Source organism: Astyanax mexicanus, chromosome 1 (genome assembly GCF_023375975.1).
Source record: "Astyanax mexicanus isolate ESR-SI-001 chromosome 1, AstMex3_surface, whole genome shotgun sequence".
Lineage (NCBI taxonomy): Eukaryota > Metazoa > Chordata > Actinopteri > Characiformes > Acestrorhamphidae > Astyanax > Astyanax mexicanus.
This window is the reverse complement of record NC_064408.1, coordinates 79,776,111-79,794,183: the sequence shown is the minus strand read 5'-3', so window position 1 is coordinate 79,794,183 and position 18,073 is coordinate 79,776,111. Positions and strand designations below refer to the sequence as shown.

The following is an 18,073-nucleotide window of genomic DNA, read 5'->3' as shown; positions in this document are numbered from 1 at the left end:
GTGTGTGATGAGTAATGCGCAGGAATGAATGAATGAATGCAAGTATATTTAGCAGGAAGGTCTAAAAAGTAAATGCTTTTTTTTTTTTTTTGCACCTACAGATTGCTGAGAAGCTGAGACACGCTCACAGTCAGTTCACGACCATGTGAAGGAGAGGACTGCACTGAGCCAGGCACTGCTGCACTGACAAGGCCCTCTCTTAAATTTCTCCACTCAGATTCTCCCTCTCTTTCTCACACACTTGCTATTGCTTTCTTTTCTGTTCCTCTTTCTTCTTCAGCTCTATGTATGTCCATGACCTCAGAGCCATAACAAGCTTCTGTTGATCTCAGGCCAAAGGCAGAAAAAAATACCACAAAGCCTCTCTCTTTCTTTCAACACAAAACCACCCCAGCCATTCTCAAATTAATTACAAAGACACCAGAGATTTTTAGCTTGATCTCACCTCTTAATCTCAGGTCTCACCTGTAAGTGCAATTACCACAGACTGTGATTTTAACACGTTTCCGTGGACAGACTTGAAACGAGTTCCCAATAAAAATGAAAAGTGAAAGCTCCTCCCTGATATTATCGGTGTTGAATATGACAATAGATTTTCTCTTCTTTTTTACATACAGGGGGAAAAAAATCAGCAGTTATGAAGGAGGTTAAAAACACAGCTGTGTCTCTCAAACAATAAACAGCAGCCACAGCTTGATTGCTTTATCCCCAGTGAAAAGGCAGTAAAAGGCTGGATTGATCATAAAGCCCTGCTAAATCTATGCATCCATCATTTGTTGTGCATTTCCTTAATTCGTTTTAATTGGTTTCCCAGAGCCACTTTTAGCCAACCTCATTTGTGTTATTTGCTGTCGTCACTACGGTTCTCCAGTGGGATTTGGTGATGAAAGAAAAGGATGCACTTGACAGAAAGAGAAAGGGGAAGTGAGTGTCTTACAATGCTTACTACTGTACCATTTGTTTGTGTGCACACTCATTTGCAATAGCAGAGGCATGGCCTCCCCCACTGTGCCTTTATATGTGTGTGCTGAAGAAGTTCAGCACACTCTCTACGCCGTGCACTTTACATGCAGAACCCTTTTCGTTAGTGTCATAACAAAAAAAACTATATGCATATCACTTAACAAAGCCGTCTGTCATCTCTGGAGTACATAAAGGAGGGCTGGTCCTTTTTTTCGCACCACAGATCACATCCAAATATAATTTTTAATATATATATATTTTTTGTTTTTTCTTTCAAAGCCGAACACATTTTTGCTTCTTTCGCCTGCCGCTAAGCAATGTTTTCTGCTACATTTTCACTTCAGTGCAATCTTCCTTTCTCACGCACTTCTCTCTTTCTTCTCACATTTAGCATATATATTCTTTATCCGATGCATGTGCTTTATTTCTTGATGTATCGTTTTATGTATAGCAATGTTTGCAAGTCATTTGCACCAAGAATGATAAACACAAAAAGTAATTCAGATATGATTTAATAAACTCTGATTTGTACTCTATCCTTTTGGGATTATTTGTTTCTGGTTTTTATTTGGCATGTAAAGTCTGTGTTTGGGAGCACAGCAGTCCCCTCGGTTCTCCCAGGCAGCTGTGTGAGCTTTGAGGAGAATGTGAATGAGGGGGGAATGAAACAGTGTGTTGTTTTTATAGGCAAATATGCTGAAACCATCAGAAGAAAATGTTATGCTACATGTGTTTGATGTAGTAGTCATTAGCTCTTTGTTTTAGCTAAGGAACAAACACACATATTACTATCTGTAAAATACATTTACAAATAACCTTTACCAAAAAAAAGTTTGAAAACTATTGAAAAATATAGGCATGAAACTTGATACAAGTATGGCTTACTGGATGGCAACGTTTTACTAGTCGGCTAATTTCCTGGTCTCTTTTCAACCTAATCCATGTTGAATGTAATCATACAGTCACTGTACCACAGGAACCCCTCCCCAAATATGTCCACATAGCGGAGAGTAATATCCTCTTTCAGTTCTTCTATGTTCCTCTAGTCATCAGCTCCCCCCCATGGTTCTGAGACTTTCGATTGGCTGTCCAATAACCAGTCGCTCAGGGAGACAGGTGTGGCCGGAATGTTCGTGGTCGGATCATCATGCTCACTTTGCGCAAAGAGTAATAGTCTGAATCCTTCCAGGTGAACCACACAATCCCATTGGGCCCTAGAACATTTTTCCCCTTTGGAGAGTATCGACCACCCTGTAGATCAGAAAAAAAAAAACAGTGTTCTGATGCTCAGTGAATGGACATATGAAAAGAGTTTCAAAATAATTTAATGGTCTCCTTCAGCTAAAATCCAATTTTTTTCATGTATCAATAACAGTAAAACCAACACAGAAATGAAAGACGTTTAAATAGCTGTCGAATGTAGTGACCACAATACGTGAAAGTTATTCTACACTCAAATACATAAGGGTGCGTACCTTGTGGTAAATGCCATTTAAGTTGGCATAGAAGCACTGGTTGTACCACCAGCCAGCATGAGAGATTTCAGCACAGATGTTGCCGGTGTCTGGGGTGCTGAAGCTCTGCTTGTCGTGGTACCAGCTGAAAGAGTCCTCCACTGTTCCACTGAAGCCAGTGACATGAAGCCTGTACTGAGTCGCCTCGTCCTCAACACTGCCAACACATGAAGAGAGGAATAACATTCAGTAGCTAACACTGTCATACAGGGCCATGTAAGAGGGTCGAATTCAGATTACTTGGCAACCCAGTCTGGTTTAAGGTATATGAGAATTTACACTCACAAGCCAAAAGTCATGAGACAGGAACTAGTTTGTGGTTTTGTACTTTTGCCATGTTGGAAGCAAAAAAGAAAAACACAGTACTGATATGTGTGGGGTCACCTGTATTTTGTGTGGATGTGTTTTCCGGCAGAGCCACACGGAAAACCCTAGTGAGACCTGCAGTTATGATCACTATCATCCACTGGACTGTCCACTGTGGGTGGTAATAACTTATGATGTATTATTGGTACTAGGGTTGCCAACTTTCACAAATTAATTAAATACGGAACATGTGCTTTAGTTTACAAATATGGGATAATTCTGCATTTTACTGTATTGGAATGGCAACACTACCTGTTACCACGTGACATCTTCGCTCAATGAATGTTAAATGCTTTTCACAAATGGAATTTCACATCTGTATGGCACTACCCCTCATTAACCCCCCTGGAATAAGGTGATCTGTGCAAGCGAACTAGCCATTCAAGCAAAGAAAATTGAGTCAAAATATGTTTCTAAAACAGTAATCTGACGCTCAGTTTACAGTATTTTAGCCTCTCCACAAACAAAGAGGAAGGAGACTGGTCCTGTGTGTCTGGAAATAACTGTCTGACTATGTTGCAAAGATGGAAGCCAAGTAAACAGACTTGCCTTCACAGACTTCAGACGTATTCTCCATTAGATTTCATGGAGAATAATTCTAAAGTCTCTACAGGAAAGTTTGCAGTCTGGAAGAAACTGCTGGTATGTTTGAGTAACAGTGTTCTTAAACGTATTATCTTATATAACAATACAACTGTAATTATGTACAATAACAATGACTATTGTTCTGATTTCATTTTAGCTGCATAAAAACCCCACGGGTTGATGATGATGATAAAATAAAGTCGTCATGTTGCTCCTTTAATGGCAGTATTTCTGCTGCATTAATATTCACACTGTACTCAGTTGAGTGACATCCCTCTAGAAACAAAAAATTTAATAATGATAACTTGTGTGGCAGGTGCAATATTACGATATATATTTTTTTGTATCTTGCATAAGATATATATATATATATATATATATATATATATATATATATATATATATATATTAATGATATTTTGCCCAGCCTACTGTAAATGAGATTTTTCACCGAAGTATTCCTTTAAAGAGATTGCTTGTGTCACCTGAAGCTGTGATAGTGAGCGTATTTGTGTTTGCCGCTCCAGTCCTCCAGGTCTATGCGTAGAACATAGTCCCCCTGGCTGGAGAGATCATGAATGTGCTCGTTTCCCAGCCAGTACTCAGTGTGCAGGTCTCCAAAACCATCCTTGTATTCTTTCCAGCTGCGGTCAAAGTTCACTGAGCCGTCCTGCCGACGCTGAATCACGGTCCAGCCACCACCTGCGAGATCCACAACACACATAACCTCAGTTACACTTCTCTGCTCAAACTAGGCCTGCTGATTCTGGATTTGCTCCTCTTAGTAAGTCATCTCAATGTGATCCTACATCAACACTCAAAAACGCTACTAAAGTGCTGATATTATTATTTTTCATAGACACGTCTAACAGCAATCATTTACTTCACCCTGCTATTTATATGTAGTGTAATGAATGATTTAAATCTTCTAAATGTAATGAACATTCAGAAAGATCACACAGGAGACTCCAAAGGATTAACCGTAATGGATTAACTTTTAAGTTCACCCTCTACACTACCCTAAGCGTGGTGCTTCGCTTCAGTGCCAGTGAGTAGGTAAAGACCTTTTTGGAAAACAGCCCTCACAGTCCTGCAAACTCTGCAGGAAACCAGTGTTTACCGTCAGTCTCCATGTCGCAGTAGACCTCCACAGGCATGGCCCCTAACGATGGCACCACAGTGAAAATGCCAGAACGCCGCACACCGTTATAGTAGATAGAAGCACAGTCAATGGGGCAGTTTCGGACATGCTGCACCTCTGGAAATTAAACAAACACACATTTCATTACTGTCATCACTTTCTTGATTTTGTGATTTTTCAGTTTGTGTTTTTGTTTTGCACTAGAAATGTCAACCCTATCCGTTAGAACGGTCCTATCTGTACTATGTATATTATTAGAACATTAGAGCATTTGTTTAGTGTGAAAAATGTTAACAGATATTACAAATATTAACAGCTTTTGCAGTCAGTAATGTAGAAAAGGAGGCATAGACTCGTTTAGAATTGTCGTGATTTTCTAATTTGGCATTTTGTTTTGCACCAAAAATTCAACCCCACCAGTTAAAACAGTGTGTCTAAATCCTGAATTATTTAGTACATATGTAAGGATATTTGGAACCAGCACCATAAACATGTTTGTGTAATTACAAAAATTATATTGCATACAGAGGCTCTTTTCAGGTATTTTTCAGTCAATTTACAAACCAATAATTATAAATTAACATAATTCACTTTTTTTAATTCACAGTTAGATTGATAATGTCAAAGCACTCAAGTGGACAAAACACTTGGAGATCAAAACATTTGAGAACTATAGAACTTCAACTCTCACTTTAGAACATCCACAAGTGGCTGTGTTCATTTTTCCCACTGTAAGAAGATAACTCAACACTGTGAGTTCTAAAATTATTTGGAGCTGATCAAGAAGCTCTCAAGATAAAAGATAAAACCTAATGTTTTTCCTCATAACAATAGGCTGACCATGGCAGAGCCTACAGAAAAACTGTTTTTTAAATGTATAATGATTTATTTGTTTCTATTTAAGATATACGCATATTTACCTTTAGTACAGCTATGTTTAAACAGATAATTCCTTTTTTTTTCTTTTCAGATTTTACTGCAATTACGTGACTAAACACAACTGACATAAATACCTGGATGCAGGGACTCCTGTGCGCTCAAAAGGGGACTGGTGCGAACGATGTTGATCATGCAGCCAGGGTTGCGGCGGACCTTCTCCACCAGCATTGAGAGGTTCTGGATCTGAGCTTGTAGGTCATAGACTAGTGAGCCCTGGATGTGGAGCAGAGTGGTGGCCTCTGCATAGTGCTCCTCCAGTTCGTGGAAGCGCTGCTCCAGAGATGAGTTCAGGTGTGATTTCTCTTCACTCTGAAACCAGAACAGCCCATACACATAAATAAAAACAATTTGCATCATATTCTGCTGAAAACATACCAAAAATGTTTGAAATATGTGGGATTTATGCTAACGCTAATCAGGGTGTCTGTTTACAGATAAAATTCCACCCTTTAATAAAAGTAGCCAATCAGCTTGCTGGTTGTGCAAAGAGTGTAGAAGGGTCCTCATGTTACTGGGGAAGACCCTCCCGGATAAGAAGATCTGTGCAAGCGCAGTAGCCCAGCAAGTCGGAAAACCGATAAAAAAAAAAAGTAATTTGGCGCTCAGTTTCCAGTATTTTGGTCACTCCCCCCAAAGAGGAAGTAGACTGGTGTTGTATGACTGGAAATAACTGCCTGATCATGCTGCAAAGATGGCCACCAAGTGAACAGACTTGCCTTTAGGAATTTCGGAGTTATTCTCCATAAAGAAACTGCTGCTATGCTTGAGTAACAGTGTTCTTATAATTAAAGAACCATTAATAATTATATTTCCTGTAGTAAATCATACCTTGATCAAGACCGTGTGTCATTGGATATTAAGGCAACATGATGAGTTAAAGCACTGGCAGCTCTTGTCTGCTCTTGTCTACTTCAGACAGTATTTTCTCATTTGAACTGTGCAGTATGCCACAGTAATCTGTCTAGGATGTAGTTTCTGAATCTGCCAACTACCATTCCACCAATCCCATTTCCACACTCAGGGTTGTCGGGTATAGACAGCAGCAAACATTGTGCTGCAGCAATGGAAATGGGTGAGCTGGCTCTCAGGTAATCACTGAGATGCCATAGCTGGATAGTATAGATGAGCATTTGGACATTGATAGGCCTGTCATGATAACTATGTTATCAACTTATCGTACAATCCTTTTTTTTAACCACGATCATAATAGCCATAATAGATAATAACCATTGGATTTCCGCGTGAGCTTGTTTACGTGAGAATAAACTGGAGCCAGATTTCAGCAAGTCACGCTGTGCTGCTCTCTTGCCGGCTCTCGACGGATCTGTCAGATAGCGACATCTAATGGTTAGGAAATCAGTGTAGAGAACACAGAGCTTATGCATCAGTGATGGTGCCTCCACACACAAACACAGTGGAGACACAGTGGAGTGTGTGTGGAGATGTGTTAGCTTTAGGGTTGCAACGGTATGAGATTTTCACGGTATGATAACCGTCTCGGAAAATACCGCGGTATCACGGTTATCACGGTATCACAGTTTGTTACATATATTACATTATATTAAAAAATTACAACAAAGGTTTGTTGTTCAATTAACTATTTATTGTAGAAACTACACCATCAGGTGAAGGGAACCATGTTTTTCCACTACTCTTAAGGGCATTAAGAGTGTATATATATAAAAAAGTTGGTATATAACCAAATACTGCAGAAAGAGGGGATTTATATCTGACATGATCCTCACATTAGATATTTCTATTTTAAGGCTTTCACACCTTAAAACCTTCAACATATGAAAAACAGGCACGTCAGAATTTGAAAATTAACGCATGTAAATGAATGGCGTCTTTCACATCCAGTCCGGCCAGGACCTTTACACGGACACGTGAATCCATCGTAGCACGCACTTCACGCCTGTACCTGCGTGCCCAAATTTCGGATAACTCAGCGCTTTTGCGGGCGCTTACCGCATGGGTTGTGCACGACTACAAAGAGGTTTTATTTAGGTTCAGATTAAAATTATAAACTAAACACATACTTTGCGCTGCACAGCAGGGTGGTGTTCTCGGAGATGGGAGAACAGGTTTGATGTATTTCCTCCTTTAGCTGTGACTTTACGGCCACATTAATTACAAGCTTGTTGATTACAAGATTACAAGTCTGTTTTCGGGCTGTTTGAATGAGCGAAATATGATCAGAATTATGTTAATTAACACTAACATAGAAGCATAGAACTATTATTTAATAAAAATGATTTTTAAGAACAGCTAAACACAGTGCGGAGAAGTTCACGTGCGAGAGAGAGACAGAGAGAGAGAGAGAGAGAGAGAGAGAGAGAGACAGAGAGACAGAGAGAGAGAGAGAGAGAGAGAGAGAGAGACAGAGAGACAGAGAGACAGAGAGAGAGAGATTTGCTTGTTCTGATGTGAGCTACTCACAGGTAAAGGTTATCTTTTATCTCCTCGTGCTCATTTTAGTCCAATACATAATTCTGCAGTTTCTCAGTGTTTTCTGTCGTATTTTGCAGCTAGCGTGAGCGCTTACAACTAACACCGCGGACCGCGAGGTGCAGCCGCGCTGCTGCTGTTATGCCGAATCCGACTCCCTGCTCAATCCGACTCCCGCTTCGCGGACAGAATCGGCACAACACCCTCCGCTGTACAACTGCGGAAGTGAAAACAGCGCTTATAGATAGTTTAGTTAAGTTTCACTTTCAGTTTTAGTTATTTATTTCTCCGCTGGCTTGCGTTTTACCGTTAATAAGCAAACACACACGGTATGATAACCGTGCATTTTAATACCACGGTATACCGTGAAACCGGTTACCGCTGCAACCCTAGTTAGCTTGCGAAGGTATTCGAGGCAAATAGGACTTTCTCAAAACTAAATAGCTTTAGAGAAGGTTTAGAAGGTTTAGAGTAGTCCAGCCGAATGGACTCCGGTGTATGAGTAATTTGGCTTTAAGCCAAATGATTGAGGAGAACCCATCAACGGGACTGAGACGGTATGTTTACTTTGTTTTAAAACAGTGGCAACAAAGCTGAGCTCTCATTTAAAGCGCAACCATCCAGCCCAATTTTCTGAGCTAAATATTGAACATGAATACTGTTACCCCAGAGAGATCCTGCCTCAAGCCCCAAACGGTAAACATGCTGGTGTTCCTGCTCGGGATTTGTCCAGCAGATAAATTGAAAAATACATTTATAATATAAGAGCTATGGTCTGCTGAGCCACCTTTGATCATATGGACACGTGTTTTTGAGCTAATGTGTGTTTTACAGCATATACATATATGATCAGAAAAAAGAATCTGCAAGTGACTTTGTGTTATGTCCAAAGTAAAAAAAAAAAGTTGAATTATTAATTATATTGAATCTGGGGAGAAGCAGGTGGAGCAGAAAGCTCTAAATAGTGTTTGGAAATTGGACACCTGTAGCCATTTCACACATTCACATTTATTACTGATTGTTCATTTCATTTCTTATATAACAGTGCAGCTGTAATTATGTACAATAACAATGCGTTTTATTTTGATTGCATTTAATTAAGAAAAATAGGGCTTTTGGCAAATTCCCTAAGTCTTATATGCAATCTTCTAGGACTAGCAAACCTTTAACAAAAGCAAGGATTACACTGCTAGTATAAGGAACAGGCTTAGACACTCAGCAAAGCTAACAGTGCTAAACTGTATATTTCTTGACAGAAAGAGAGACAGCTAAGTGATTTAGCCATATGGCCGTGACTCGGCTCCCTGCTCTAACATTATAGCGCAGTGTGAAGAGCTTACAAGCAGACACACAGCCAGGCACGTGGAGAGGGGTCAGGGCCTCAATGCTAATCCTGTAATCGCTCAGGGTCAAGGAGACCTCAGGAAGAAAACTGCAGAGCTGAGCTTGCAAAGAGGAACCTGATCATTCAAATAAGCAACTTAGGCAAATAAGCTTTTCACACATTTCAGCTAATATACTCTGCTAGTGTGGTTCCTCTTAGGGAAATTGCTGGTTATATTTTAAAACCCTTCATCTGCAGGGTGGAGAACTATAAATAAACTGTGTGGTTGTCAGCAACTGTTGTGTTGTTTATTGTTTAACCTCTGTCTTTGCTTTTCACTAATGTACAGTATAATGTAATTATGAAAGTGGAGAATTGATGTGTAGATGCGGATTCAGGCCCTTATGCTTCATGAGGGTTGGTCTTTAGAGTCCAGCACAGTTTAATGTTTTCTTTGCTCAAACGCACCAATCTGACCTGGAATTTTACTGAGTTGACTGAGGAGTAAGTAGGAAAATCATCAAACTAGGACCCAAGGCAAGACCCTACAGTTCATCTATTGTTGAATGAATCTCTCCACCCTGCCCAAATATTGTGTTCTTATTGTGTTCTTACTATGTATATTATATTACATTATATTATGTCTATTTTTGGGCTGGTTATTGTTGCCAAAATGTTTATCACAATATACAATATTTTGTTCATTTTGGTCCACAGCCAAGAACACTCACATTGAAAAATGAAATTGCTAATTCATGTATTGTGCCCTTTAATGACCTTTAGTGAGTTATAGTTGCTGTACATAATTAATGTGTATTTAAATATCAGAAAAATTTATAAAACAGTCCTGATAAAAGCCAGTTTCCTCATTTCACTTTCTTAAGGCACTTTTTTTAGGTAATTGGCCAATTCATTTTCAGGTCTACACTTTTATTGAGGGTGTTCTTGGTTGTCTTTCGGTTGCTTTTCTATTATTTATATTGATATCCTAATTATATGGTATCGACTGATACCATTCAGGAATTCTGGACTTATCATTTTTATTATTATTATTATTAGAAACATGAATCTTACAGACCTGTAACTCAAGGACTTTGACTCGATGCCGATGGTTGCGAAGCTCCTCCTGCAGCTCAGACACGGTTTCTCGCAATGCAAGGATCTGCTGCTTGCGCTCCTCGTTCTCATGCAGCCAGTAAGACACTTCATCAGTGCAGCGGAACATGTCTGGGCACCTCTGGTCATCCAGCTGTGGCAGTGTGGCAACCAGCCTGCACATACCATCCTCCAACACCTGGTTACTGTACTCACCACACTGAGACGTGCTGACCTGGTGGGTGTGCTCAGAGTGGTCTTCATCTCCGGCTGCAGCTACTGCAAATAATCTCACTCCCAATATGACGACCAGGAGGGGCCGGAGACACCCTGCTTCCATTTGCCAACCTCAGCTGACCCCTGGCCTGCCTCGCTGGAAAGATCCTGGGGGATTATGCCAGCATGTCGTCTCCCTAAACTCCAGTCTCAGTGGAGGGAGGGAAGAAGAGAAAACCTCCTCCACAATGTCCAGAATTCTACTGTTCCTGTTCCCATTGCACCCTGCTCTGAATACTTAGATGAAGCTGAAATAGGAAACAAGAACATTAGGAAATTAGGCCAGTTCATATCCATTTATACTTTTATACAAGACTAATTAAAACACTTGACCCTTGAGTGTTTGTCAGGAATATCTTGGGTCCTGTTAATAGCGACAAAAATTAGTTTGAATTTAAATGAATGAAGTCTGTTTTATGTCAAATTTATGATACTTTGAGTTATGAATATACATTCAAATGAGGAATTATCAATTATAATTATATGATTTCTGACAACAAACTCTTTCCACTGACAAACATGTTTGGAGTGTTTATATGAACAGCTTAATTAGCTGAAGCTTTTATTACACATTATCTTGTTTTATTGCACAAACGTTGCCAGGGGCTGACCCAAGTCACTTTGACACATGTCACAGATTGCTTCTGTCAAGTGAAGTCATCTTGTATTCACATAACCACATATACTTATAAACCACCCCACCATTCTCATCCTATCACTTCATATCTCTGCACCGTTAACTACATCCAGGCCAATCTTTAATGTCCCGCTCTGATTAGACTGTCCCAAACAGCCTCTAATGCTAAGGTGCTTTAGTGACTGATGCACTTTCCTGCTAAGAGGTGAGGGATCAAGAGTGGAGAAGCAGTGAAAGTTTATCTACTTAGAAAGAGAATTCTTGCCACTATCTTGCTGTCATTTCTTTTTTTTTGGCAGAAAGCCACTAGTTATACCTCTGAAATATTTAGATTAGATATTTATTGTTTAGATTAGAGAACTGTGCAGGTATTTCCAAAAGAGTTAGTTGAGTCTCTTCTGGGTTTTACAGGTCCTGTTTAAATGTGTTTTTTATTTTGTAAACACAAGTTGATATGTTTGATATTTTCCTCAAATTACTTGGTACTTGGTAAATAATTAGTAATTGTGCAGAAAAAAACTTTGCATTAGTTTTAAATATACATGTTTTGTTCCTGTCATATCAAAACTAAAAAAAAACTACTGTTTACATTGAGAACTCATTTAAGAATGGCCTACCTTAACATAAAATACTGTCATATTAACAGGTAGCTCAGTGGTTAATGCACTGGCTTATTGATCACAGGGCTTTGTGTTCAAACCCAGACTGCTAGAGAAGCAGTGTTGTCATTAGATCTCAACTCAAATTCTATACAGACAATATTGTGTTCATATTTTTCTTTACTAATTTATTTTTAAGTACGCTATATATTTATTACAATATTGCAATATATTGCATTATAATAAATTGCAACCCCTGTATAAGGTTACTTATTATATCACAGGGTTCTTGCCAATGCACAGCTCTACAGTACAAGGCTCTTCTCTCTCTGCTTCAGAGGTCCAGTAGCACGGCTGAACCTGTAACCTGACTTCAGCTTCTCCTCACTAGTAGAAGAATATAAGTACTATATAACAACAACAATGACATTAATGTTCTCAGAAAATTACAAAATGATGTGTGTGCAGCTAAATGCATGTAATTTTGTCACTGACAGCTGTTTAGAGTTGCAGATCCTAATTTAATTGAACTCTTACAAATGATCAGAGCGTAAATGACATCACCTAAGCACACCAAACTGCTAGGTTAACTATTTATAAATATTTATATGACCAAGAGAGGATTTTACATGCGTTAGCCAGACTCTTATTTCAGTCAAAGCTTTCATGTATAGAGACCAAGCTGAGAATCCTCAAACAGCAGCCAGCAACACACAGCCTCAGTAAAGTGCTTTACTGTAGAATCAAACAGCCACTTCTGACCCAGTCGTTGTTTCTGGAGGTCCTCAGGCCAAGGCAGAGGGTCCAACAGGGAAAAGATGTGCTACAGCTTACAAGGTTAAAAAGTAGTTCCCATGTCTCTCCATATTCATTTCCTGACTAATATTTCCAGCCCTTCTATTAACAAACAATACTGAGAATGAATCACAGTGATGGAGGGTAGCCTGAGTGCCTTCAGGTGGCACTATGACACTTTTATTAGACAGACCAGCACAGTAAGAATTCTGACTTTTGTTTGGAGGGCAGTTCATTTTCTGCATGTAATTCAGAATGTGCCCTCAGAGACAGCAATAAGATGAAACGACCAAACACAGCTCACTTAAGTGAGTTAGTGAAGTGAACGGTACTTAGTAAAAGCACAGCCCATGTAAGGAAGATCTGTAAGGTGTTTCCACCTCACAGAATTGACCGTAAGTCTTACAACAGGTGACACATTCAATTTACATCATTCTACTTCAATAAACATATTACACCACTACAGTTATCGCCAAACTTTACATTTGCACTCATTTAAATGTGGTAAGGTTACATATTCACAGAAATTTCACGTTTTCTTTTTAAGGAGATTTAAGGAGCGTGCTAGCAAACGCTGCATAAAAGCAAGAAATGAGTAAAGAGTACCTGGAACTGTGTGGTATCTTCACCCATGAGGAGAGAAAAAAATGACTCCAGCAAGTTTGTTACCATCCTTCTTTCTTTCTCTCGCTCTCTCTCTCTCTGTTTTTTGGATTATGTGGAGCAGTGTGACTGTCAGTGGGGATCTTATCCCAATAATCCATGGTAATAGGATTCTTCATTAGGGTACAGAGGCGAGAGACAATCCATACATTGGATTACATGAACTCAGACCAACCATGCGCTGCACACTACAGGCCAATTAATGAAACCCGATTAATCATTCAGCTAATCAATTAGTTAAACGAGGTGTGTCTTATCCATTTGATGTTTCTGAAATAATAATTTCAAATGCAACAATGCTGCTGGAGTTTTTAAACACTGTGAACACTCACTGTCCACTCGATTAGACACTCCTACTTATAGTTGCTCCACAATGTATATGTAAAGTCAGAGACAGAAGCTTTAAATCTGTTGTTGCTCCTTCATCAGTGCCCACAGGAAGCTGGTTAGCTGATATTGTAATGCTTGTAATGTTTCACTACATACTCTGTGAACTTTAAGATTTATATAGGAAACATGTAATTGTTTGTTAAATTCCTAAGAGGAACATTTAAACAATGTAATATACAACGTTTTGATGAATCTAAAATAAAATAAAAAAATAATTGGGTTATATGGTATGTTAATGTTTTGTACTAGCTATTAGTTTTTTATTTGAAATGTAAATAAATATAAAACTAATTTTTAATTTAAGATAAAAATTCTGTAGATAAATACTAAAAATTATACAATTTTGTGAAACATTATGTGAAACATGAGAAATGCATTAAAAATAGCTAGTTTTGCCCTTTTTGGAGGACCATGCTAAGCCAGTGTGACCGATTAGCACACTTTCCACACCTTGCCAGATAATTGAAAGAAACACTGAGGTGTTTCCTGAAGGTCATTCACTACCTCCTAATTAAATGCAAAAACTCTGAGTCAGTTCAGGCACACATTCAGTAACAACATTATGAGGATATGAGGAGATCATATAACCCGGTCCACGCAGTGTCGTGTCAGACGACTCCACAGGTGCTCAGATAGCTGCAGCACCTACTTCATAATCCACTTGACCATTTTTGCTGACGTCTTTGACCGGTTTACTATGAGGTTTGAATATTTGTGTGGGTAGGGGTTATATTTGTCTCACAAAGCAAGTCTCACAAAGTACCCCCCCTCCTCTCCTCCCCCAACACACAACACACAACATCCGCTTCACTATCGTCTGGCCTTGAGGGACTGTGGTGCACCTTAGAGTGTATATAAGTAAGCAGACCCTATTCAGAAAAACAGAGAAGCAGAGAGAGCCAATCACAAGCTACCGTGATCCTGATCAGGGAAAAAAACACTAAGCGGAGGAACAAGAGTGAAAAGCTCATCTCAGAAAAGAACTCAGGAGGACATTAACAGAAGTCATATTGATAAAGGTAAGAATTATTTATTGATTAAATTGTTAGTTTTTGATTATTCTAAGATTCAAACTGCTTATTAAAATGCAATAGGATAAGTGTATATGAACCTATACGTAAACAGAATTTAATGAAATAATGCAAGAGATAATACAGTACAGCTAATGGGGACTATATAAATATAAATATAGTGTTTATCTAGATTTTATATTTAAATATATTAAAAAACTGTTTAAAACATTCTCTTGTAAATTTCTTTATTGGTAAGATTTAATGTACATGATGGTTAATCTAGAAAATATTAAATTTCAAATTTACACACTGTGATCTTTAATACAGAGTAATCAGGAACACATAAAATGGCCAAAGAAAACCTGATGTTATTTATGACATTCAACATTCACGTCTTTAAAAACATAGTTTTATTTTTTGTTGTTGTCAACTCTTTCAGTTATTATCTATTTGAATGTAGTATTTTTAGATTTTTAGATGATAACTTGCAATGTTTCAATTTTCTGAATAATTAAAATTTTGGCAGTTGTGTCAATTTCATGAGAAATCTTTCAATAAAAATGATATAAAATGGTTTGTAATAAAATATTTTTACATTAACACTGATTGGAAAGTTTTTCATGTCCTGTAAATTTGGCATCATGTTTTTGTGTGACAGTATTGCTTTATAGAGAAAAATAGCTACGTATTTTTATATACATACATATATATATATATATACAAATGCTTCCGAACATTTTTCCTGGAGCATCCATGCTGTTTTAGTGTTTTCCAGCTGTTACACACCCTCTTCAACTCAAGAAGGGCTTGTTAATTAGCTGAATCAGTTGTGTACATAGAAAAAAGAAGGTTAAAATGTGCAGGCTCGGGGATGAGAGACACTGTTTTATCTGTTTCATTATATGGTTCTCATTAAAGGTTTTCATTATTAACAAACATCTGAACTGTAAAAATATGGAAGACATACAGTAAGCACAGCTACCTCACGGTATGACAGGCAGGGGGTCATGTTAGAACGCTTTGAGTGTGTGTCACTCAAAACTACAAGGCTACCGAAAACTTCATCAGAAAAGTTCCTATGTACGTTAGCTGTACATGCAGTCATTCAATGAATAGAATGATGTAAAAGGCAGTCTGCCAACACTTTATAAATGAAAAGCAACAGAGGAGTACCATTCAAGAAACCTTCTCTTCATACTGCTAAGCATTCTATGATGATGTTCAATAATTGCCAGTGTGATTCACCAACTGACACCAATATAGCATACCAATTATAGCACTTTCAAAGACACACTTTCAAAGGCTGTAACGCTTCTGAAAAGAGTTCCGCTTCCACTTCAGCACACACTTCACTGTGCTACGCAAAACAAAAGCTGTTCTGCTGGTGACTCACAAGATATCAGTCTGGGTCACTCTCTCTTCCTCAGAACCATTCCATGTATTTTATTTTCAGTTTTCAGTTCACCTGGATGTTGCTTCAGAGATTTGAACTGATTGTCACATCTGTTTATCTTTTCATTACTCACTGGCTGAAGATGCAAGGTCTTTCCTGGCTACTGGCTGCGGCTGCCCTGTGTGCATGCGGATTAGAGGTGGATGGCCAGTGCCGGGACATCACTGACTGCGCAGATCTTGATTCTCAAGAGAAAATAATGGTAAAACACTTTAGACACAATGACAAAAACCTAAAACATTTGAATAATCTGATTTCATAATCATAATTTCCACATGAAATGGGTGTATTATGATTTAAGGATGATATTGGTATTAGTAGACATCTGCTTAAAATGGTCAATTAATCTTAATGATGTATTAATTGTATGCCAGAAAAGCGGAACATTTAAGTGAGCTACTGTCCACTGGTTTGTTTAAATAGTTTTGTAACAAGCTTGCACCAAATATTCAGCAACTGAAATTATCCAGCTGAACTATTAGATTTATGCACTGACAATGTTCCTAATTATTTAAATTTATTGGCACCAGGATTACAATATAAAATGTTTAAAATATATTCTATTCATTTGGAAACAGTGCGCAAAATTCAATCAAATAACTTCTTTAATTAAAACTCCACACTAAGTTTACATTTAATTTGGATTTGACAGCTTGTAATAGACTTTAGACCCTAAATAGACCTTATCTTTACTGAACACCTTATTTATGTCAACTTGGTGTTTGTCTCTCTTCCAAATCAGCAGCAAACCACAGCAGAAGAGGTGGAGAAAGAAAGCCTGAGCCTGGGTGCATTGCTGTCATCTCTAGTTCAGGATAACGACCTTCAGGGAAAGAGGTCATACACAGGGCCTTTCCGCACCGATGACAGGCGCTCCTACTCCATGGAGCATTTCAGGTGGGGTAAGCCAATGGGCCGCAAACGCCGCCCTGTCAAAGTCTACACTGGTACCTCTGATGAGGAGATCAGTGAGGAGCAGTCATTGGAGACTCAGCTAGCCCCACAGACCCGACGGCAGCTGGACAGTCGTGAGGACAGGGGCCCAGGACAGAAGAAAAATGCCAACAACACCGAGAAGTATCGCATGAAGCACTTCCGCTGGGATGCTCCACCTGCACCTAAGCGCTATGGTGGCTTCATGAAACCCTGGTCAGAGAAGTCCAGCAAGCCTTTCATCACACTTCTCCGTAACATCATCGTTAAAGATGGACAATAAAACAGGAAGAGAAAGGGCAAAAGGGACAAAAAGAAAACAGGTCACAGTGAATATTGGTGTTCTATGGATACATAAAACGTTAAAGCATCCATATCATTACCCATCTGTAGCTTCTCCATACCCATCTGCCTAAAATCACCAGGACTCCATAAAATATCAATATGACATTAAAGAGTGTATAGAGATGATCAAATCTCCAAAAGTGACCATTGGACCACAAGTTGCTTATCAGTCAACTTCCATCTTACAGCACAATATTAACAATAAAAAATATAATTGGTATGACAATAACGACAATGAATGTACTTTTTTTGTCAATCTCTGACTCTGAAACTGTATAACATTGCTTGATAATGATGATTTTGAACACACTATACTGTAGGTAGGAGTTTTTACATTAAAATAATTATTTATTGCAATTATTAATAATAATTATATATATATATATATATATATATATATATATATATATATATATATATATATATATATATATATATATATATTTATTTATTTATATATATATATATATATATATATATATAATCACAACATAATGTTTTTTAAAAACACACCTCTGGGGTTCACTATTGGAAATTCTAGGAGACAAACTTCATACAATACCCTGTACATTTTTCACAATTGAACATTTAAAA

The 18,073-nt window shown here is 38.3% G+C and overlaps 3 protein-coding genes across 7 annotated transcripts in view; 2 read left to right on the top strand and 1 right to left on the bottom strand.

The window, feature by feature from the left end:
• The window catches only part of snx9b (sorting nexin 9b), a 30,821-nt gene extending 29,322 nt beyond the window's left edge, over positions 1-1,499 (top strand). For all 4 annotated transcript variants that reach the window (XM_007253923.4, XM_007253922.4, XM_007253921.4 and 1 more), the window contains one exon: positions 102-1,499. In XM_007253923.4, the coding sequence (XP_007253985.1) occupies positions 102-149 (48 nt within the window). In that variant the 3' untranslated portion in view covers positions 150-1,499. The remainder of the gene's footprint in view (positions 1-101) is intronic.
• Positions 1,460-16,363, bottom strand: si:ch211-203k16.3 (fibrinogen-like protein 1). Of its 2 annotated transcripts, none has more exons than XM_022662889.2 (7): positions 16,275-16,363; positions 10,359-10,899; positions 5,583-5,817; positions 4,549-4,686; positions 3,914-4,130; positions 2,439-2,634; positions 1,460-2,214 (listed from the first exon to the last, which is right to left on the bottom strand). In XM_022662889.2, the coding sequence occupies exons 2-7, from the start codon at positions 10,713-10,715 to the stop codon at positions 2,068-2,070; spliced, it is 1,290 nt and encodes a 429-aa protein (XP_022518610.1). In that variant the 5' UTR covers positions 10,716-10,899; positions 16,275-16,363; the 3' UTR covers positions 1,460-2,067. The 2 variants fall into 2 exon arrangements, with proteins under 2 accessions (XP_022518610.1, XP_007253981.2); XM_007253919.4 differs by lacking the exon at positions 16,275-16,363 and adding an exon at positions 13,289-13,380.
• Positions 14,625-17,702, top strand: pomcb (proopiomelanocortin b). The gene is made up of 3 exons (XM_015607051.3): positions 14,625-14,754; positions 16,284-16,403; positions 16,944-17,702. Exons 2-3 carry the CDS (start codon positions 16,284-16,286, stop codon positions 17,415-17,417), a joined length of 594 nt encoding a protein of 197 aa, XP_015462537.2. The 5' UTR covers positions 14,625-14,754; the 3' UTR covers positions 17,418-17,702.
• The last annotated feature ends 371 nt before the right edge of the window (positions 17,703-18,073 follow it).

Excerpts from the sequence above, each read along its gene's own strand:
- si:ch211-203k16.3 (XM_022662889.2), bottom strand. The coding sequence starts at position 10,715 with ATGGAAGCAGGGTGTCTCCGGCCCCTCCTGGTCGTCATATTGGGAGTG. Across the intron at positions 5,818-10,358 it reads TCAAAGTCCTTGAGTTACAG|AGTGAAGAGAAATCACACCT; the intron begins GTCTGTAAGATT and ends TTCTGGTTTCAG. Across the intron at positions 2,635-3,913 it reads GCTCACTATCACAGCTTCAG|TGTTGAGGACGAGGCGACTC; the intron begins GTGACACAAGCA and ends ATGTGTTGGCAG.
- pomcb (XM_015607051.3), top strand. The coding sequence starts at position 16,284 with ATGCAAGGTCTTTCCTGGCTACTGGCTGCGGCTGCCCTGTGTGCATGC. Across the intron at positions 16,404-16,943 it reads ATTCTCAAGAGAAAATAATG|CAGCAAACCACAGCAGAAGA; the intron begins GTAAAACACTTT and ends CTTCCAAATCAG.